This window comes from Acomys russatus, chromosome 8 (assembly GCF_903995435.1).
Source record: "Acomys russatus chromosome 8, mAcoRus1.1, whole genome shotgun sequence".
Taxonomy (NCBI): Eukaryota; Metazoa; Chordata; class Mammalia; order Rodentia; family Muridae; genus Acomys; species Acomys russatus.
In genome coordinates this window covers 259,773-281,030 of record NC_067144.1, presented here as the reverse complement: position 1 = coordinate 281,030, position 21,258 = coordinate 259,773, and the positions used below count along the sequence as shown (strand labels likewise).

At 39.9% G+C, this 21,258-nt stretch overlaps 1 protein-coding gene across 1 annotated transcript; it reads right to left on the bottom strand.

Annotated features, from left to right (window-relative positions):
• Positions 1-5,926: 5,926 nt before the first annotated feature.
• On the bottom strand, positions 5,927-19,279 carry Clxn (calaxin). Its single transcript, XM_051150560.1, has 6 exons — positions 19,110-19,279; positions 12,559-12,717; positions 10,576-10,680; positions 9,423-9,574; positions 8,960-9,064; positions 5,927-6,018 (listed from the first exon to the last, which is right to left on the bottom strand). Exons 1-6 carry the CDS (start codon positions 19,165-19,167, stop codon positions 5,959-5,961), a joined length of 639 nt encoding a protein of 212 aa, XP_051006517.1. The 5' UTR covers positions 19,168-19,279; the 3' UTR covers positions 5,927-5,958.
• Between the last annotated feature and the right edge of the window lie 1,979 nt (positions 19,280-21,258).

Sequence of the window (21,258 nt, the reverse complement as noted above, 5' to 3'; positions counted from 1 at the left end):
CAATCTAACACTTTCTTAGAAAACTGGGATCAATTTTCCCTCAAGACACTGCTGTACCACTCCTGGGAATATACTGAAAAGATGCTTCACCATGCAAAAAGGAAATTTGCTCAACGATGTTCATAGCGACATTATTCACAATAGTCAGAAACTTGAAACAACCCAGATGTTCCTCAACCAAAGAATGGATAAAGAAACTGTGGTAAATCTATACAACGGAATACTACTCAACTATCAAAAACAAGGACATCATAAAATTTGCAGGCAAATGAATGGATCTAGAAAAGATCATCCTGAGTGAAGTAACCCAGAACACGAAGGATACACATGGTATATATTCACTTATAAGCAGATATTAGCCATATAATACAGAATAACAATATTACAATCCACACGACTTAAAGAAGCTAAGTAACAAGGAGGTCCCTAGGGAGGATCCTTAATTCTCATTCAGATGGGCAAAGAGAATAGACACTGAAAGCAGTTGAAGAGAGGGAACAGGATGGGAGCCATACTATAGTTGTCCTCTGAAAGACTCCATCCAGCAGGGGATCAAAGCAGAAGCTGAGTCTCACAGCTAAACTTTGGGCAGAGCACAGGGAGTCCTATTGGTGAATAGGTGGGTAGATAGACCCAGAGGGGACAAGAAACAACAAATCTGGGCTTGGGTGGGCTGGTGGAGACTGATGCAACAAACAAGGACTGTGCATGGAGAGGACCTATGCTCTCTACTCAGATGTGGCCAATAGGCAGGTGAGTCTCCATATGGGTCTCCTATCAGGGGATCAGGGGCTGTCCCTGTCATGGACTTTGTTGCCTGCACCTTGATTACTTTCCCCTGGTGGGGTGCCTTACCAAGCCCAAAGGAAGAGGATGCAGATGGTCCTGATGAAACTTGATAGGCTGGGGTCAGGTGGTAGAGGGGAAGAGCTCGCCCCTCTCTGGTGAGTAGGGGAGGAGGTTGGGGGGAGGGGAAGGGAGGAGGCTATGATTGGGATGTAAAGTGAATAAAAAAAATAGACGAAGTCTAAATCTTGGCTATGTTTGTTGCCAGTTGTGGCCAAATAGCAAGTTTCTAGTCTATCTTAAGTCCAGTTACCTCACTCTGTGCATGAAAACTATCATAATGGTAATACTTACCTGCTAGTTGCGAGAAACTGATGAGATAGTGTGGAGTACTTAACCCCAAATTTCTAATTGCATCTGTATAGAAAGCACAGTTGAGACTATGATCTGTGAGTCTGCCTACCTAGAGCCACATATGGGCAGTGTGGAATTGAGCAGGTAGGAGGAAAATAAAAGTAAATAAGATGATGTATGTGTCTTAGGGGGATAATATTCTTTTTGACAAACTAAGAAGGAGGCAAGAGATAAAGGAAAAGCGGTACATTATCAACTGTTGCCCAAGGGTAATGCTACACTGGCCAAACCATTTCAATGTGATGGCCTTCAGATTTCTCATGAGATGAGCATGTTTCTTGAAATGTACACAACTGTGTTGGTGACTGAGTGATAACACAGGCTGGAAAATCTTACCAGTGACTATCTGCCTAGCTCGAACTGGAAAGGAGTTATGACATCATAAGCCACAGGTTTTCAAACTGTAATAATGCACTGGTGGTCCATGTCTCTTGGTCTTTTATACTCTCCTCCTCCCCCTCCTCCTCCTCTTCTTCTTTCTCTCTGTCTCTGTCTGTCTGTCTCTGTCTCTCAACTCTCTCTCTCCTCCTCATCCTCCTTCCTTTTCTTTCTCTCTTCTTCTTCTCTTCTCTCTCTCTCTCTCTCTCTCTCTCTCTCTCTCTCTCTCTCTCTCTCTCTCTCTCTCTCTCTCTCTCTCTCTCTCTCTCTCTCTCTCTCTCTCTCTCTCTCTCATCTGCAGTGCAATTCCCAAACTTCTTTTGGTCAAACTTGGTGAGAACTGATGATTAGCTCTGGCTAGAGTTGCCATGATTTCTGAACTAAGACTTCAGATGTGGAAATTCATTGCCAGGCTTATGTCATATTTGATTTTAGTTTCTCTTATCAACATTTGGTTTAGACAGATACACCTGTATATGTTGAAGGAGAGTGGTTGTCATCATGAATCCACGACAGGCAATGACACAGCCAATGCCTGATATGAGATCATCATCTAAACAAAAGATGAGCAGCCAGACAACTGATTTAGACCACATCAGCTCTCACTGTATCACACAGAGTGTAAGCTAATGCATGTTGGATGACTTCATGATGTGAGCAATTACAGCCCTCATGTCTTACAAGTACTGTCTTGTACACAGAGATATCTGTGAGGAAGAATGCAGGGCTACCAGTTTTTGGTGGTGGTTTTCAAATCCTGTGGGTGCCTAGAAGTACTCTTCTAAACAGAATCTCTGTACTGCTTGCAAGGCAGTGTGTATTTATTCTAGAGGGGCCTAGGGTGGCTTTTTTTCTGGTTCTGGAGACCAGAGCAGAAATGGGAAAGCAAAATCTTTAAGGAGCCCATGGAAAGAAGGATAATCCAACCTGTCCAGTTGTAAATACTTTCCACTATCCCAGCTCAGTCACCACAGGGCAGGCAGGGGACTAGGCTGCATGTTGGGTGTGCTTTAGTAGAAGGTCAAGCCAAGCTAAGCAGCAGTGAATAAAAGCTCAGAATAGGCCGGGAGGGAGAAAGATGGTCTTTCAAAGAACTCTGTGTGCTTAGATATGCCTGGCATCAAGTGAGGAGATATTTGTTGAAATCACTGGAGCTGCCACAGCAACAAAATTATGAAAATCCAGTAACTTTTTCATGGTAACAGAAAAAAATTTTGTTCACATTCTTTGCTCACAACACAAAGAGGTTGTGCTCTTCATGCATATTGGGAATCTAATGGACAGGCATATATGCCCTTTGAATTGTGTGCCAGCATCAACTGAAGGTGTGCTGACTTTAGGGTGTTTTATTCACATTTTTAAGACTTAAATAATGTTATGTAATAAGGAGGGTTAGTCATATGCAACACAATATAGAGTCAATAAAAATTTAGATGCAGTATGCTGCTTAGGTTTTTATCTACTTGACACAAACTAGTGTCATCCGGAAAGAGGGAACTGGGGTTAGGAAAATGCTTCCATACCATGTGCTTGATTAATGATTATGTGGGAGGGCCCAGTCCACAGTGAGTAATGCTGCCACTGGAATGTATTTCAGGGTGATATAAGAAAGCAGGCTGAGCTAGGCATCAGGAGCAAGCCAGTAAGCAGCATTCCTCTGTGGCTTCTGCTTCAGTTCTTGCCTCCAGTTTCCTGCCCTGCTTGACTCCTCACCATGACTTCCCTCAGTTATAGATGGTTACCTGGAAACGTAATGTGAAATAAACCCTTTCTTTCCCCAGTTGATTTTAGTTATGGTCTTTATCACAAGAGTAGGAAGCAAGCTAGGGCATTCAAAGAAAAGCTATAGTAATAAAAACAAATAAAACAAATCCTCCATGGTTTGGGAGGAAGGGGAAAGACTGCTGTTATCAGTGACGGGAGTAGTGGTCTCAAAAACCAGCAGCATCTTTGTGAGAACTGGAGGAACACACACAACCTCAACAACAATTTGCTTCTTAAACTGATTCCAAAAGAGTCCATGTGAGATAAGCTTCCAGGGTGCTCACCATTAGTTACTGTAGCTGCAAACACTAGACTACACTACATTAGTGTACACAATGATCACTGGCCTGATGCTGCCCGTTGCGCTGCCACACAGAAGGAAGACCAGCCAGGCTGAGGACAAACATTGGCCAACAAGGTGCATCTGGAAGAGATGGCTGTTTCAGCACAATCACATGTAAATCTGCACTTGTGGAGGGGCCAACATAAACACACCTCTAAAAACTGAAGGAACTCCTCAGAATATTAATCAATACTTTAGTTCTTTAGCTTTGTAGTTTCTTATGCTTCTGAAATACTTTTTTTTTCAGTGAACGAAAATGACACTAGAAGATATGATTCAAACTGAGTCAACTTTGTGTTTGGCAAATATATACAAATGACAAACACTTTACTTTAAAAAAGTGTTCAATGCTGCCACACTAAGTATGGGTCTAAACTATTATATGGTGTCGCCTTCCCCAATTTTAGTGGCTAGTGCTAAAAAGACACACGAAAATAACACAAGCTAGTGGTTTATGTACATCATCATGGGAAAGAGTATAACAAAGTGGAAATAAAGCTAGTAAACAACACTAAACTATGACACAGAGTGACACCAGAACCTTGCATTCATTTCACAGAAATCACATGATACAGATAAGTGTGATACAGATATAATCTGTCTATTATTAGACAAATAGAAACAAAACAATATGATAATTATCTACATGTATATGTTTTATATACATTTGCAGCTTTTAAAATAGGATTTTACATAATTTGTGACACTGGATAAACTGGACATTATGAAAGCACAAAATTTCATATCCAGAAGATAACAGTGCTACAGAACCTCATTTTTAATGTGAATTTAAAGCCAAGAACCTAACAGTTGCAGAAAGTAGGGTGGTAGGTGGCTATGACCATCAGTAAACAGAAAGGAGGGGCTGTTAGTCAAGGTGTCCGGGGTTCAGTTATTCAACAGAAGATACAGTGGTTATACTGGAAACTTACCATGAGGGCAGACTGCACTCAAGCCAGACATATATGTGTTGACAGATATGTTACTTAACCATAGTAATAATTATTTAGTCACATACACATATACATATTGGGTACACCTTAATTACACATCATTTGGTGACATTTATCAAAGAAGCTATAAATTTAGAGAACATCGCGTTCTATTATTTGCAACTGTCATAAAAAGAACACTCATTTAAAGTCCGTTGTATCAGTACAGTTAATTTCATAGAGTTGCTTGTTCCATTTATTAGTAACAGCCAATTGTTGTATGCAGTATAACCTTTGCATAAACTTCATAATGCATATAACACAAGTAAGGGGATTTGCTTTTTTACATGTTCTTTAGAGCTTGTACACATCAGGGGTGGGTACCACATTGCTAACCCTCTTACTCTGAGTACCAAGGGACAGAAGGGAGCTCATAGACGTCTTTTGGGTGAGGTTCTTTTAGTGTTACATGATGCCAATGGCCCATGGTGCCACAGCTGGCAGGAGCTATTATTATACAATATGATATGATGAATGATAATGGGCTATATACTGGACACTCATGCAAGGTGGAACCAGGACACAGCCTTGCATACGTGGTGGTAAAGGAACTACAGCAGAGTTAGAGTGGTGTGACACTAGAAGCTAGGCAAGGAGGACCTCGGCATCTGACTGCAATGCAGATGTCAGATATGCCTCCAGAGGTGAACTGAAAGCTGGCCTCATGGAACAGAATACTTCTCTCTGCTTATGGACAGCGGGTAATTGTATGGCACTTCTCTGTTTTTCATCCAATTTGAAATATTTATTGAGGGACTATTACATGAAGAAGGCTAACTTCTATGGTGGCTCTGAAGATGTGTGTAACAAAATCTTTGCCCTCCCATGATTATGAGCTAGTGAAGTAAACTTCACACAACAGAAGAAAGCATAGTAAATCAGCTTCATGTGCCCTTCATCTTGCTGTGGCTCCCAGTGACAGTCATGTTCTTATTCTTTTGGTACCATCTCCATCACTTATTGCTATGAAGAAAAGTCTGGGGTTTCAATAATATTTCAGTGTGTACTCAAAATCTTTCTGACAAGAAGATTGTATCCATAAGTGATGGCCACATAACTTGTTCATTGATTTGATTAATATGGAGAGTCACGACATGTATATGTCTTAAAGTCCATGTGGTAAAATAGCATTAGTAACGTCAACTTCTCTTGCCAAACCTAGCATCTATGAGGATGCCCTGAATGAAAATATATACAAGTGAACTGAATGTTACCACAGCATCTTCTGAGCTGAGAAGAACAGATGAACTTGGACATACTCAACACAATGCATTTAGGCGTTCACACGTCATTAAAATCATGAGGATCTTTGAATACTTGTGCTTCGAATTCCATCTGGCTCTGTAAGATAAATGTTCTGAACTTAGTATAGTCTTAAAAAAAGAGGTGGAACAAAACTAAATGCTCTGAGTACCTCCCTAAGGTCTGCAGAAAGAAGGTCAAGGGGAAGGTGGGTGTGGTGGCTCATCTTGATTACTAACTTGATTACATCTGGAATTAACTAAAACCCACACTTCTGGATGAGATCTTTTCTTGATTTGATCATTTATGGTGGGAAAATTCACCTTAAATCTGGGCCACACATTCTGGTGGCAGCCTATACAATAGACACGGAAGAAGGAAGCATTTGCTCTTGGCCTGTTTGCCCTCAGTTTCCGTGGCCAGTAGATTCCTTTACTGGGACCAGAATCTACTTATTTGGGATCCCAGTGAGTACTGAAGGCCAGAAGAGATATAAAGGCTTGGACTTTCCATTAGGGGACAGCCATTATTAGAATAGTTAGACCACAAGCTGTAAGCTTTCCTAGTGCTGGGACCCTTTAATAAGACAGTTCATTATATTGTGGTAACTCTCAACCATAAACTTATTCCTGTTGCTATGTTATAACTGTAATTTTGCTACTTCTATGAACCATAATGTAAATATCTGTGCTTTGTAGTGGTCAGAGGTGACTCCTGTGAAAGCGTCATTCAAACCCCAAAGGGTTGAGCACACAGACTGAGAATCTCTCACTAGAGAATTCCAACCAATACAGTAGGCATTGAGAACTTCTTCATGTGTTTTTGACTCTCATATTGCTTTTCAGTAGCCTCCAGCCTAGTGGAGGCAGGAACAGGGAGTATAGTCCTGATATAAGGAAGGTTTCAATGGAGATCAACAACACTGAACTCTGCACATCCAGGGACTCAGGCACAGGCGAGGACCCAAGGGCATTCATAAGATTTATCAACTGGATGTGTGGAGAGACCGGGTGATCTAAGTAACAAGATTGTAGGAGATGATGAGTGTCTCCAGACATGTAGCTGTACAAATATAAGTGGCTATGGAACTCATGTGAACACATACCCTCTCCTTCCTTTTATCCCATCCTTTCCATTTGCTTTTTAAAAGGTTTATTTTTAATTTTGTGTGTTACATGTTTCTATGTGGGATATATGTGCATGAGTGCCTGCAAAGATCAGCGGCATCAAATCTCCTTAGAGCATGAGTCCCAGGCATATGTGCATACTCAGAACCCAACTGGAATTACCTATAAGAGAAACACATGCTCTGACCTCTTAAGCCACTTCTAATGCTTTTTGTCTGGTTTTTTAAGATGAGAAAAAATGAAAAGCCTTTAGAGTTCAAAACTTTTAGAATTCTAGCAGGCAGGTTTTACAAGCTTTGGAGTAACTTGAGAATGTTGGGAGGGTACAAAAGAATGACTAACCGGTTCCCGAATATGGGAGACAGACCCAGGATTTTCTCCAAGGTATCTCAGAGGCTATCCATTCATCGCCATCCATCTATCAACCTTTTTCTAGGCATCTACTCAGTGCAGTCAATCCGTATGTTGTGTGAAAACAGTGTAAAAGAAATCCCTTTCCTGACTTCAGGAACTTCACATTTATGTGGTGAGACAGTATGCAGACAAATAAATATTGTGTAAGAAATCGTGCAAAGGAAAAAAAAAGCAAGTTTGGGCACAGAGATGAAGGGGTAAAGGGGCAAATGTTGCCTATAAAGTTGTAGTACGTCCTGTGAGATTGGGTGACTTAGGGCACTGAGGCATATGAACGGTTGGGGAAGAGATGGGAAGGACACGCCAGGTAGAAGAGTAGGGAGAGAAGAGTATAGAGTTGGCTGGCCACACTGCAATGGCCTGAGAGAGTGTGGAAGCGAAGAAATGTTACTGAAAAGATAGGATACAGATTTGGCATCTGGAAACTTCACTGCAGAGTGTGTGGACAAAGGTGGGACATGATGCCACCTGCATTTTCAACTAGAGTGTATGTTGCAGGGGGAAGTAAGTGGGGAGAAGACGGAGAGGGTAAGAAAGCTAACTATTTTGATAGGACAGAGGATGTTGGCAACTGGCATGAAAGGAGTTGCTCAGAGTGCCGGGAGAAACCAAACATGGCTGCCAGGTTACTGAAGTTGCTGCAAATAGGGCACCTCATTTGATGCCACAAGGGGAAACAAGACAGATGTAACTTGAGTTTGTAGCTGGAGATACAAACAAAAGGTCAGGAGATGGGGATATTCATAAATTGCATTACTTGTCTGCTTAAATCCCAAACACATCCTTGTCAATTTCCAGACAAATCCAGGCACTGGCTACCTCATCTCTAGCCAAGTATATACCAGGTTCTTTTGTAAGACACCTCCTGTTCTCCCCGCCATCCCTCCCCCCTCCATTCCTCTCTCTCTTTCTTTTGTACACATGTCAGTTCTTTTGCTTGGATTACTTCCTCATTTTCACCTGGTTATGCTTTCTTTGAGACCTGGTTCTTTGGATAAGGCCTCGTGTCTTCCTGTGGTTTGGATGGTTTGGATGTTCTTTTTCCTGTTCATCACCACACTCTACACAGTTTTCTGTGGACAATGGCGCCAGCTTATCCATCCTGGCACTCCATTAATTAGTTAAATTAGCTTTGATAAAATGCACAAATCCTCTGAGTTTAATTTTTCATTCATAAACTAAGTGATATGATATCATTTTTATGACATTGTCTGGCACAGTGGAAGCACCATGCAAGTCATTTAATTTTTTCCCCCTCCAGTGCAGTCACTGAGCGTTTCCTCTGGGCATCTGATGACATTGAGCCTCATTAATTCTTTATAACAAGGATTAATGCAGTTAAGAATTAGAAAAATGTAGCACTGAGATGCAACAGAACCCTGAGACAAACTGTCACTTCTGTATGCTCACATTCTTCTGGCTACAATATAAAAAGCTGAGAAGTTCTAGGCTAGCTGCTCCAAATTTTGTTTTGGTTCAACAAAAAGCAATATTGTTACCTTTGGATCAGGCAGGCATGGTCCAAAGGCTTCCAGCAGGAGAGTCTCTTCTCTCACAGACTTTTCATAGTCTGCAAAGGACAGTTTCCCGTCATGGTCCTGGTCCTGCGATGTGAGAAGCCAGGGTCAGTCAGCATATGTCACTCTTGCTGCAAATGAAGTCTTTTTCACAGTCAGGTGTTAGCAGGAGAATGAGGGATTAGGTTGGGAAGTTGAAAAGTAACTTTCCTAGTGTGTGCGTGGCTGGGTGGGGTGTTGCTGAGCATGGAATTGAGAGTCTCTGACATGCTAGGCAAGTGCTCTGTCACTTGCAGCCCAAGGCAAATATTGTACTAACAAGTGAACGTTATCTCTTATTTAACTTAGACAGAATACTGAAAATCACCATAACTTAATTTTTACTTCTATCCCATGCTTTGCCTCCAAGTTTCAATAGAAAGCCTTCTAAATTACTCATAGTTACCATTTTCTTAAGCGTAATTTCAACCAAATCTTTAATCCCTTCATCAGGGTCCTCCTCTGAGGGCTGCTTAAGAAGGCTGTTCTTCAGCATGTGGAACATTTCCTCCTTCGAAATGAAGCCATCACCATTCAGATCAAACACTTCAAAGCAATCTAAAGAGAATTATATATAATATATTATATGTATGTTCAATTTTCTTAACAAATAATTTTTATTATGAACTTATTAACCAAGAGTATGTCACTGATAACTCAATTAACTTAAACGATAGGAAAAGAAGATTAAAGAATACAATAGCAAAACGGTAAGGATATCAGTTCCAAGGAACAATTCTCCTGGTGTAGTCAGCAGTATTTCTTCTGTTGGAACCTGGAGTAACCAGAACCTGGAACCTCAGCAGGAGCCCAGAACCCTGAAACCTTCCCTCGAGTGGTTCTCTCTAGGAGCACCTTGAAGTTAAGTGATGAATAGCCAAAATTTATATGTATATATTACATATACATGTACACATATATATTTATACTTGAGATTATCAATAATGTGAAATTTCCTTTGACAAAGTATTCAAGGCAAAGGCATACCTCACTGCTGCATTATGTGGTTGCACTCTTGATGCTAGTTGACTCTCACAGCAATGTCAGTTATACTAGGGAAATATTTCCATTCCTCCTTACATGTTTCTTCAACTGACTATGAAAACACACATCTAACAGGACTGATATACTCATTACTAACTGAAAATATAGAAAAAGCAATTGCATGTTTAAGTTAATTTATTAAACGAGGTATAACTCCATTAATTGAGAATTATTTAAGAACAAGAAAACTTGCATTTTTTTGGTTTAATGTTTACTATCAAGCAATGTGACTACTTGGTATAGGAATATATTGGTGCATAGTTAGAATGTAAGGTCACAACTTGTGCTGTTTCTTTTCATGTTACTCACTTCTTAAATGGCTTGGTGTTTCTTTTAATTAATATACTCCCATCCTTTATTGACTTAAATTTGTTCCATAGAAAGGCCAATGAAGACTCACAAACCAACCAACCAACCAACCAACCAAAAATTTTAGTGGATTGGAAAACAGTGGTTTAAAAGTCTTTTCTATGTTTATCATAATGTATAAACTAATAGATCATATTCAGACTTACATTTCATTTTTTCTTCTAAAGTGCCCCGAAGAAACAGTGATAATCCCTGAATCCATTCTGATACACTGACACAGCCGTCATTGTCTCTATCAAAACCTCGAAATACTAAAAAAAGATACAATGTAACATTTGTGTTAGATTTTAAAACTCCATAAAATGTATCAAGTCTCACATTACTCTTCTTTTCACAGCTGTGTTTTTGTAAAATTTTATTTTATTATAATTTATTTAGATTATACCCTGATTGTTATGTCCTGACATGTATCTTCCTATTCCCACCCTCCCCTCTCCCTCTTATACCCTATTCCCTTTCCCTAGAACTCTGATAGAAAGGGGCCACCTCCCCCACCATATGACCATAGCCTGTCAGAACACATCTGAAGCCCTTTTCTCTGTGTGCCAGCCAGACCTCTCCACCAAAAGGAAGTGATCAAATCTAGGGTGCCAGAGTTCATGTCAGAGGCAGTCCCTGCTCCCCCCACAACCATGGAGAATGAGCTGTCCATTGGCTATATCCGAACAGGGGATCTAGTTTCACTGCATGCATTGTCGTTGGCTGGTGCAACAGTTTGTACAGGACCCCTGTGTCTAGAACCACTGGCCTTGACAGCCTCTATGTGGGTCTCGTGACCCCTCTGCAACCTTCCATCCCCCCCATTCTTCCATACCACTCTCAGGGCTCTGCCCAGTGTCCAGCAGAGAGTCTCCGCATCTGTCCTCATCCCTCGCTCAGTGTAGTCTCTCAGAAGACATTTATGTTGGGCTAACATCTACTTATAAGTGAGTATATACCATGCAGGTCTTTCTGGGTCTAGGTTTGCTTACTCACAATGACCATTTCTAGTTCCATCCGTTTGCCTGCAAATGTCAATATTTCTTTGATTTTAATAGTTGAGTACTATTCCATTGTGTAAATGTACCACCGTTTCTTTATCTATTCTTCAATTGAGGAACATCTAGGTTGTTTCCAGATTCTGACTACTAGCAGTAAAGCTATGAACATAGTTGAGCAAATAAATGTCCTTGTTGTATGGTGGAACATCTTTCAAGTATATTCTCAGGAGTGGCATAGCTAGGTGTTGAGGTAGCACTATTCCCAACTTTCTGAGAAAGCACCAGATTGATTTCCAAAGTGACTGTACAAGTTTGCACTCCCACCAACAATGGAAGAGTGTTCCCCCCTTTCTCCACACCCTTGCCATCATGTTCTGTCACTTGAGTTTTTTTTAAATCTTAGCCATTCTGGTAGGTGTAAGATGGAATCTTAGAGTCATTTTGAGTGCATTTCCCTGCACTTCAGCTGAGGACGTTGAACATTTCTTTAAAGTATTTCTTGGACATTTGATGTTCCTCTGCTGAGAATTTTCTGTTTAGCTCTGTACCCCATTTTTTCAATTGGATAATTTGGTTTGGTGGTGTTAAGGCCCAATGTCCCATGACCTCAATTTACAAAAGGAACTGAGATTCATAACCTTTTAATTACATATTAAACTTATTACATAGAAAACTCTTTTAATTACATATTTAATTTCCTCTTCATATGTTGTGGGAATAATGATCTTAATATATAAAATATGGATAAAATAATAAAAATAAACATGCTAAGTCATTAGATATTTAAGCTGCTTAATAAAAAGCAATAATGTTTTTACTCTTCTGGACAAGTAGTGCTGTTACATGGTGGGAGAACATCTTACCTGTTATTGAGCTATTTTCTTGTATATAAGGAAATTTAAATAGAAGCAGATAACTATGGAACTTTTTGTATAAACTATGAAACCTCGGTACCCAACACAATTTTGTTCTTTTTCTAAACAGCAAAAGGAAGAGGAGACTGCTTCCTTCAGACATTTTGGAAGATTAAAATATATTGAAATGAAATTGAGAGTGTAGAACAAGAGATTCTTCCCAAGAGCATGACCAAACTTAAACCTTTGGTAATTACAGGTGTATTTGGCAGTTTAAGTGGTATGTGTATCTTACCTCTGTCCATAATCATGTCATCTGTCATTCTAAATGTCACATGCAGGATGTTCCGAAATGCGTTACGGTCTAGTCCAATGACTACCCCTTGCTTCTCTGCTACGTCTCCCACCAAATTATAGAAAAGTGTGATAAGGCAGCTCACTTCAAATTTATTAACTGTAAAAGATCAAAATGAACAAAAGTATATTTAAAAATTTTAAGTTCAAATATTGCATTAATGAGCTTACGTGTTCAAAATCAAAGACATCTAATACTTGGTTGCCACTCCCATATTCTGTGTCACAGCTTTAGAGTTAAAGAAGATGATGCCAAAGTCATCTGAGATACCCACTAACAGAGGGTAAACTCTTCCTGCTGGAGCCAAATGCTAAGTAAAATTAGGTCCCATTGCATTTAGGATGAAAGAAGGTATCAGTCACATGACCCAAATGTCTGTGCTGCCAAATTCTGCAGTTCACAGTGCAGGCAGAGGGAAAGTCACAGTAGAGTTGTTTTTGACTGTTAGAAGCAGCCAGCTTTTGATGGAGGTGCTTATGACAGCTACAAACAAGTGTTTCCCTGGAAATTTAGGCTGCCAAATATCTGTGTAATCATTTTCATTTCAGTGAATGCTTAATGAATTTATAAGGCATAGTTTTGAAATAAAATCAGAATTATTTTTAATAAAGAAATTTTAAGCCAAGAAGCATGGTTTTTTTCTCAAAGTTGTGTGAACATTAACAAGAAACTATTCAAGATTACTTCTGGAGAAGGAGTTTTTATTATTTAAAACATACACACACATACACATACACACACACACAAAGAAAGAAAGAGGAAGGAGAGACAAAGAGGTGAGAGATATGAGAGAGTGAATAAGAGAGTATGAGAATGAATATGTCCTGGCATTAAGAACATTAGTGAAACGTGGTTAAGAAAGAAAGACAAACTAAAAACCAAACAACAAAATAAAGCCAAGCATTTGCCTCACCATGGAGGTCTGGTGACCTGACTTTGATACTACTTACACACATACACACACACACACACACACACACACACACACACACACACACACACACTCCATTAACACCACCACCATCAGCAACAACAAATAGAACATTTTAAAATGCAGTTTACTAAATAGAACATAAGTGAATTTAAACATGAAATATGAGTGAGAGATGGAAAATCCTTATTTAAAACTAAAAAATTATAGTTGTATGCTTTCATACATAAGAACAAAGTCTGTGTGTACTAGAAAATAGAGAAACGGCACCCTATTCTACATGCCAGAAAAGACTCAGGGTGTGGTTCCTGGTTTTAAGAATAACATTTTAGGAGAAAAACATTAAAGAGTGGAATAGGAAAAAAAGTAAGTAAATAGTAGAAAATAATATAATGGTTAAGACTTTAGGCTGTGGAGACAGCGTGCCAGTTTCTAAAAATAAACACAGTGTGATCCAGTGATCCTGTGAGTCTGCTTCAGCACAGCACTAAAGAGAGGAGGAACTCAGCCATTCGCCTGTATATTAGTGTTCACAGTGGCATCATTCAGAAGAGTCAGAAGGAGCAACCCAATTGTTGTGTGATGCATGAGTGGCTAAACAAAAACTGTGATGTAGTCAAGACGTGAAATCCTGGCTTTTAAAGGTTGTTACAAGATGCATGGGCATTAAGATAAGTGGGAAAATGGAAGGAAAACATAGCCATGCCCTCATGCTGATGCCACAGTGCTGGAGAATATGGGTAAAGGAAACTACTTCTGTCCCTCCTTGCACTGTTAGACCTTCCTTTCACTTGCAAATTGAATGTCTTTAACAGGAATGCAGGAGTCAGAGCTTGAAGTTGACTTTCAAAGAAAAAATACAATTCACTCCTGTCCTACATTTAGCACAAATATAGAGCAAGCAGACTTGGATCTAGCACAGAGAGAGATGGACTAAGCAAGAGATAGATGGGTTGAGCACAGAGATGGACTTAGGGACAAAGAACTCTCACTTCCAGAACAAAACCCCTGAGATGCCTTTATGGTTTTTTTCTTCTAGAAGTGAATAAGTGTGTACCTCTGTAACAGAGGACAGAAACAATAGAACAACACGACCTAGGTCCCCTTCTACCCCAAGAAAAGACCTGTCTCTCAGATGTGCTTATATATGTGTCCTGAACTCTCTCCAGGCTTTCTACAAACTGAAAGCCTCCCACAGGCATGGTAGGAGTAAAGTGAGATACCCTCCCGCAACTTGTCCAAGCAGTAAATAAATCCTTTTTTCTTTTACCGGCTTGTATTTTCCCATGACTGTGGAAATGCAGGGAACCTGAAGAAGCATGTTTATGGACTAAGTGGGTGGTAGCGAGAAGAGAAAACATGGTTCCACTTACATGATGTACCCACTCTTGTCAAATTCACTGTGGCAGAATCTGATGGCTTCCAGTGGTTGTGGTGGTAGGAAAGGGAATTAATTTTTTTGGTATAACTTTAATTGGGAAAGATGAAAGTTCTGGAGATGGATGGTCTACACTGTCCCCTCCTGCGTGAAGTTTCACTTCACCTATTATTACAGTGCAAGATTAATGGATGCACTCTAAACATAATGACTTTTACTTTAGCATGTTGTTGTAACTATTTTATTTTATTGTTTGTAACTAACCTAACCTCTAAGTGGGCCTCATTTATGACTTCAAATATATTAGGTATATGTGCAGCGGAAAAAACATTGAATGCATAGTGCTCAACAGCAGGCATCTTAAACTCTACCCCCAACTCCATGGATAAAAGGAGACTTCTGAACTTAATGCCAAAACCATACATATAAAACAGTTAAAGTGTTAAATAGAATGATATAAAAACACACATATGTAAGCAAGCAAAGCTCTAAAAATGAAGAACTGCTAGTGGCTGGGGATTGGGCAACATATGCTGTTTCAATCTCAACAGAAATGTCACTTAAGTGACATTAACTTAATTTATTACAGAGATTGAAAGTCATTTTAAAGAAAAAATGTTTCTTGCTGATTTTTAAAACCTTTTTACTGCTTCACATGTGAGCACTGCATCTAAATCACTGTTGTCTTTTCCTCTATCTCATGATCTTTTCGTTTTATTGTGTACACAAACACACACACACACACACACACATACACATGCATGCACATACATGCATACAGTAATGGATTTGGATCTAGAGCCAACTTCTTGGGATTGGACAGCCTATGCAATTGTTGTCCCTGGATAAAACTGATTCTCCTGTCAGCAGCCATTGAATATCTATAGTTATTTAAATAGGAGTTGCACTAATTTCCTTTATACATGCTGATGTTGGTCACAAAACGATATTGTTGGGATTTTATGGCTTTATTCTTCCTGGCCATGCCTAATGATACTATTTAGTAGCAAGTATCCTGGTCTTCTTGCTCTCAAAAGCCTTCTTCTTCTTCTTCTTCTTCTTCTTCTTCTTCTTCTTCTTCTTCTTCTTCTTCTTCTTCTTCTTTCTTTCTCTTCTCTTCTTTCTCTTCTTCTTTCTCTTTCTTCTTCTCTTTCTTCTTCTTCTTCTTCTTCTTCTTCTTCTTCTTCTTCTTCTTCTTCTTCTTCTTCTTCTTCTTCTTCTTCTTCTTCTTCTTCGACTTTCCCTGATCCTTAGGGGTAGGGGTTACATTGTATATGTATTAGTTAGGCTTAGGCACCTCATAGGCACTTATTCTTTGCATTATGACGAGTTGTGGGTCTCTAAAATTTACACCATCTGTTGAAAACAAAGACTTACTTAATGCAGACTGAGAGCTTAATTGTGGCTAGAAGAATAATTACTTGGAATACAGTTAGAGATTATACTGGTTTAGGAAAATGGCAATGATAGATCCTCCTCTAGGGTTCCTGATCCCTCCAGCCATGGCTGGTTGGCTAGGTTTACAGTACAAGACATGAATTCCTGCCTATCCAGTGGATCTTAAGTTCAGTTAAACATCTAATGGTTGCCCCCAAGATAAAAGTTCCCACCATTGCAACATGTCAATCTTCCGAGTCGTTGTTCTGGTTTACAGGCTTTCCTCTGGGTAGGACTACTGATTGGTCCTCTCCCTTGGCAGATTGGACACATTTTAAAACAGGGGTTAGGAGCACCAGCCAGGCAGTGGTGGTGCACACCTTTAATCCCAGCACTTGGAAGGCAGAGGGAGGTGGATCTCTGTGAGTTGGAGGCCAGCCTAGTCTACAAAGTGAGTCCAGGACAGCCAAGACTACACAAAGAAACCCTATCTCAGAACACAAAACAAAACAAAACAAAACAAAACAAAACCCAACCAAACAAAAAAGCACTGGCTATTCTTCCAAAGGTACTGAGTTCAATTCCCAGCAACCACATGGTGGCCTATAACCATTTATAATGATATCTGGTGGCCTTTCCTGTTGTGTAGGCATTCATGCAGGCAGAATACTGTATAAATAATAATTGTAAAAAACTGTGTAAGAGCTAGTCCTCAGTGAGGACACTTCCAGTCCATCTTGAGTTTAATATCTATGAATTCAGTGTCTGAACTATATGGCATCTTCAGCAATACAATCATACTTTCAAGTTTTAGAAGACAATAAAAGGCAAAGGCAATGACCCATATTGTCTTGGGAATTCTTTGTATTACCTATCCAATAAATTGAAGGGAGATTTCCCAAGCCTGGCATGGAATTTTGTGTTGGATAGTATGTGGCTCTTGGATACTTGGATATAGGGAGATCAGCCTCACCTCATGTAGCATAACTCTCTCTCTCTCTCTCTCTCTCTCTCTCTCTCTCTCTCTCTATATATATATATATATATATATATATATATATATATATATATATATATATTGTGTGTGTGTGTGGTATACATATATATTAATGAATATTTAAGTAATAAAAGTGTTTTCCTGTGCCTTTTTCAAACATTCTTGGTGTTATTTATCTTTTCTCCCTTCCTTTCCCCTGTATTACTGTTCTGTCCCCTGAGTTTTCAACATATTACATGAAGTTAAGAGCAATCTCAGATTCGTTTTTCATTTTACAGAGTCTCTACATGTGTCCAGAAGGTTGCATCGGTATCTAGGTTAACTAGCTTCCCACCTAAGACCTTTTCTTCTTTGGTTCAGCACAGTGCATCCACTTCATTCACTGTGCCATCGTCTGCTATTTAAAGACATTTCAATGTTCACATGCTGTTTGAACAGAACAGTCCATTCATTTTTCACTAATAACCACTTTTATTTAAGAACAAAAGTCAAGAGTTTTTTTTTCATTGATAATTTAAAATATAGACAGAAGAGAATATAGGGTTTAGCTTAGTGGTCGATTGCTTGTGTAGCATGTTCAATCTTTAGTATCACAAACAAAAAGAACAAAAGAAAAACCACTTATTTTTTAATCGTTCTCAGTGTTTTTGTTAGTGAAGAGGTGTGAACTTATGAAACAGACTCAATCTAATGAGCATTATGTGCAGAAGTTATTGATCTGTTGTATTTATCAGATATGTTTGTACTCATTTTAGAAATATCAGATACTCCTCCAGAGATAGAAGCATTCATTACAGGAAAACAACAGAAGAACACAATCTCTGTCAAATTTACAAACACCTTAAATGACAGGATGCCCTTTTCTGAGAATAAGACTATAACACTATATTACAATTTTCAGTTCGGACACTAACCCCATGACGTCAATTCTCACACATTCTATCAGATAATAATGATGTTGAAGGAACTAGGCCTGAAGCTACATTAGAAGTTCATTTCTTTTTTTTTTAAATTTTATTAATTTATTCATATTACATCTCAATGGTTATCCCATCCCTTATATCCTCCGATTCCTCCCTCCCTCCCATTTTCCCCTTACTCCCCTCCCCTATGACTGTTCCTGAGGGGGATTACCTCCCCCTGTATATGCTCATAGGGTATCAAGTCTCTTCTTGGTAGCCTGCTATCCTTCCTCTGAGTGCCACGAGAGAAGTTCATTTCTACACCTTCATTCAACAGAGATGGTTTGAAGAGGTGGATCTCTCCTGTTTCATCAAGCGACCAGTAGATTTTCAACAATCACACAACTTCTAAATTCACACATCAAATACTGCCCTCATCTCAACCACATCCATACATGGCTTCTTAGCCCAAGGGCAGCTGTTTTTTTTGTTTGTTTGTTTGTTTGAGTATAACAGTAGGATCTCTTTTACCTTTGGGAATTGACTGTCTGAAACCTAGGACAGATTCCTTACTATCTAGGATTTGCTAAGCAATGCAGTTTTCAAATAGAATACATCTCCCTAAGACAGTTCCTGCAGCACTTGAAATCTTTCTTAAAGGTGTTCAGGAGTGGATGGCTCTTTTCCCTCATGGATCTCTTAGTAAACCTCCACAGCTTATACCACACAGGTTCTTTTGCTCTACAAAGAGCTAGAAAGTAGATTAAGATGCTGTACATAGGTCTGCTACTTTCTTAATTCTGGCAGTTTCTAGAATTTCTTTTTCAACTTGTCTAAAGCTAAAATCCCAGAAAGGGACTGGGTAGAAAGGAGATCATCGGTCCTCCGCACTCGGTTCTTACTTACAATGCTTGCAACTTTTAGTTAAGGTGTCCGTCAACTTCTGTAGCTTCTTTCGGTTCATGGTGGGTGTTCTTAAAATTAGGTCTCAGAGCGTCATCAGGAGCCTAGTGCCAGGACGCTCCCGAGCCCCAGGTGGCGGCAGCTTGGTGCAGCCAGCTTGGCTTTGTGCATTTGCGGCCCTAACAGACAGTGTAGCCATGGCAACGGTTCAGCGGGCCACCAATTGCCTCCATGAATGAGGTCCCTACACACAGAGCAACCATGGCAACGGCCTAGGCGGGCTACCGATTGGCTCCTGCCCTGGAGGCAAACTGGTCGACCCAGTAAGACCTGCCAGTTCTGGCTACCCAGCCAACTGTACCTACATTTAGACTCAGTTGCAGCGTTCTAGCCTGGCACTTTGCAGACTGTGCTGTTTGTTACGTTGGAGTTCTCCCCGCCCCCACCTTTGGGTTTTTTTCAACCTTTTTGGTTTTGTTTGTTTATTTCTTCCCACTCCACCTCCACCCCACCCCACCCCTCCCGCACCATAGGGTCTCTCTGTGTTAGCCTTGGTGTCCTGCACTCGCTTTGTAGATCAGGCTGGCCTCGAACTCACAGCAATCACCTGTCTCTGCCTCCTTGAGTACTGAGATAAAAGACATTCACCACCATGCCTGGCTCCATGTTGGAGATTTTAATTTTCACTTATCACACTCTCTTTTCAGTTAACAGTCCCTCAAAACTGCATAAAATCAAAAGTCTAAGAGTAAGATGTGCACACTGGACAGAAGTTTTGGGTGATGAGCTTAGGGTTTTCAAGGAGATCTGTGGAGGCGCTGGAGGGAAATAGGTGTGTCATCCAATCAATTGTCATGTGTGGCTTCTTGCCCAAGTATGAGGAGCTTTTTCTTCAGGACTAGTTGACTTACCTACCACTTAGTCAGTTTTAGTTAGTTACCACCGGAAGGGAAGGGACTCTGAACAATTACGGTTTGAACTGTGTTACTGAGAAGGTGGATTCATTCTCTCTCTCTCTCTCTCTCTCTCTCTCTCTCTCTCTCTCTCTCTCTCTCTTCCTCTCTCTCTTCCTCCCTCCCTCCATCCCTCTCTCTTCTTCATCTTCTATTTCACTCTTTGGAGGTGGAGGATGTCAGATTTGCAAAAGGCCACTGTCAAATTTTAAGTTTGTTATTTAAAGTTATATCCTCTTATATGGAGATAGGCTCCCATTTCAGTGTGGGCTATAACTCAAGCTTGCTTTTTAAAAAACATAACCCATTAAAATTTATCTTTTGCTTATTTGTAAGATACCTACTGGGTTTCCTTAAAAGAAAAAAAAAATGATTACACATCCATAGTGCTGCAATTCTTTCTGTCTTGCTCAATAATAGATGGGATGCTCTGTTTGAATTTAGACCAGAATGAATGGGCTAGCTCAGCATGAACCAGTAGTTTATTGTAAGCATAATGTCCTTTTCAGCCTGAAAATAGATAAATACTGCCAAGAATAAGGAACAACCCAAAATTAAATAGTACCAGTGTTGAAGTGCCTGGTTTTCTTTTACTGTTTTATTTGTAGAAATAATTGCAATGCTGTTTGAAACTAGAACCAAGAACCCTTGGAAGCTCTAGGGACTGTTCCTCCCTAAAGAAAACTGAGATCATTTAAGCAACACGATTGCCAGTGTCCTCAGTCTGGAAGCTGAGAAACTCTGGGCTTTAAAAGCAAGTGAGAACTGGGTACTTCCCATAAACATAAAACAAAGAAGTTGTTCCCTACAGTGCAGAGTTGAGGTTGTGAAAGCCAGGGAGCAGGTGTGGCTTTCAGTAGTTAATGACAAAATCATGGGCATATGGAAGGGAATATGGCCCATAGGATCTGGTGAAATAAGCAATTATCTCATCGATATGTGCCTCCCATAGGCATCCAATGTGTGCTGTCTCCCAGGATGCCTAAGCGCATTCACTGTGTGTTCATCACCAGTGGAAAACTGCTCCTCAAGACATACCTGCTTTGTCAGCTTAAAGTGAAAATAAATGTTGGGACAGTGTTGGAGACTGTTGAGATTGAAACAGGCAAGTGCTTACAGCAGACAAAAATGTCTTAGCCATGCAGCAACATTTGATAGAAACCTCCTCTGCTTCCTGAAGTACCATTGAGTTAAAGAGA

Excerpts from the sequence above, each read along its gene's own strand:
- Clxn (XM_051150560.1), bottom strand. The coding sequence starts at position 19,167 with ATGAACCGAAAGAAGCTACAGAAGTTGACGGACACCTTAACTAAAAGT. Across the intron at positions 9,575-10,575 it reads TTTAGAAGAAAAAATGAAAT|ATTGCTTTGAAGTGTTTGAT; the intron begins GTAAGTCTGAAT and ends AATTCTCTTTAG. Across the intron at positions 9,065-9,422 it reads AAATTACGCTTAAGAAAATG|GACCAGGACCATGACGGGAA; the intron begins GTAACTATGAGT and ends CTCACATCGCAG.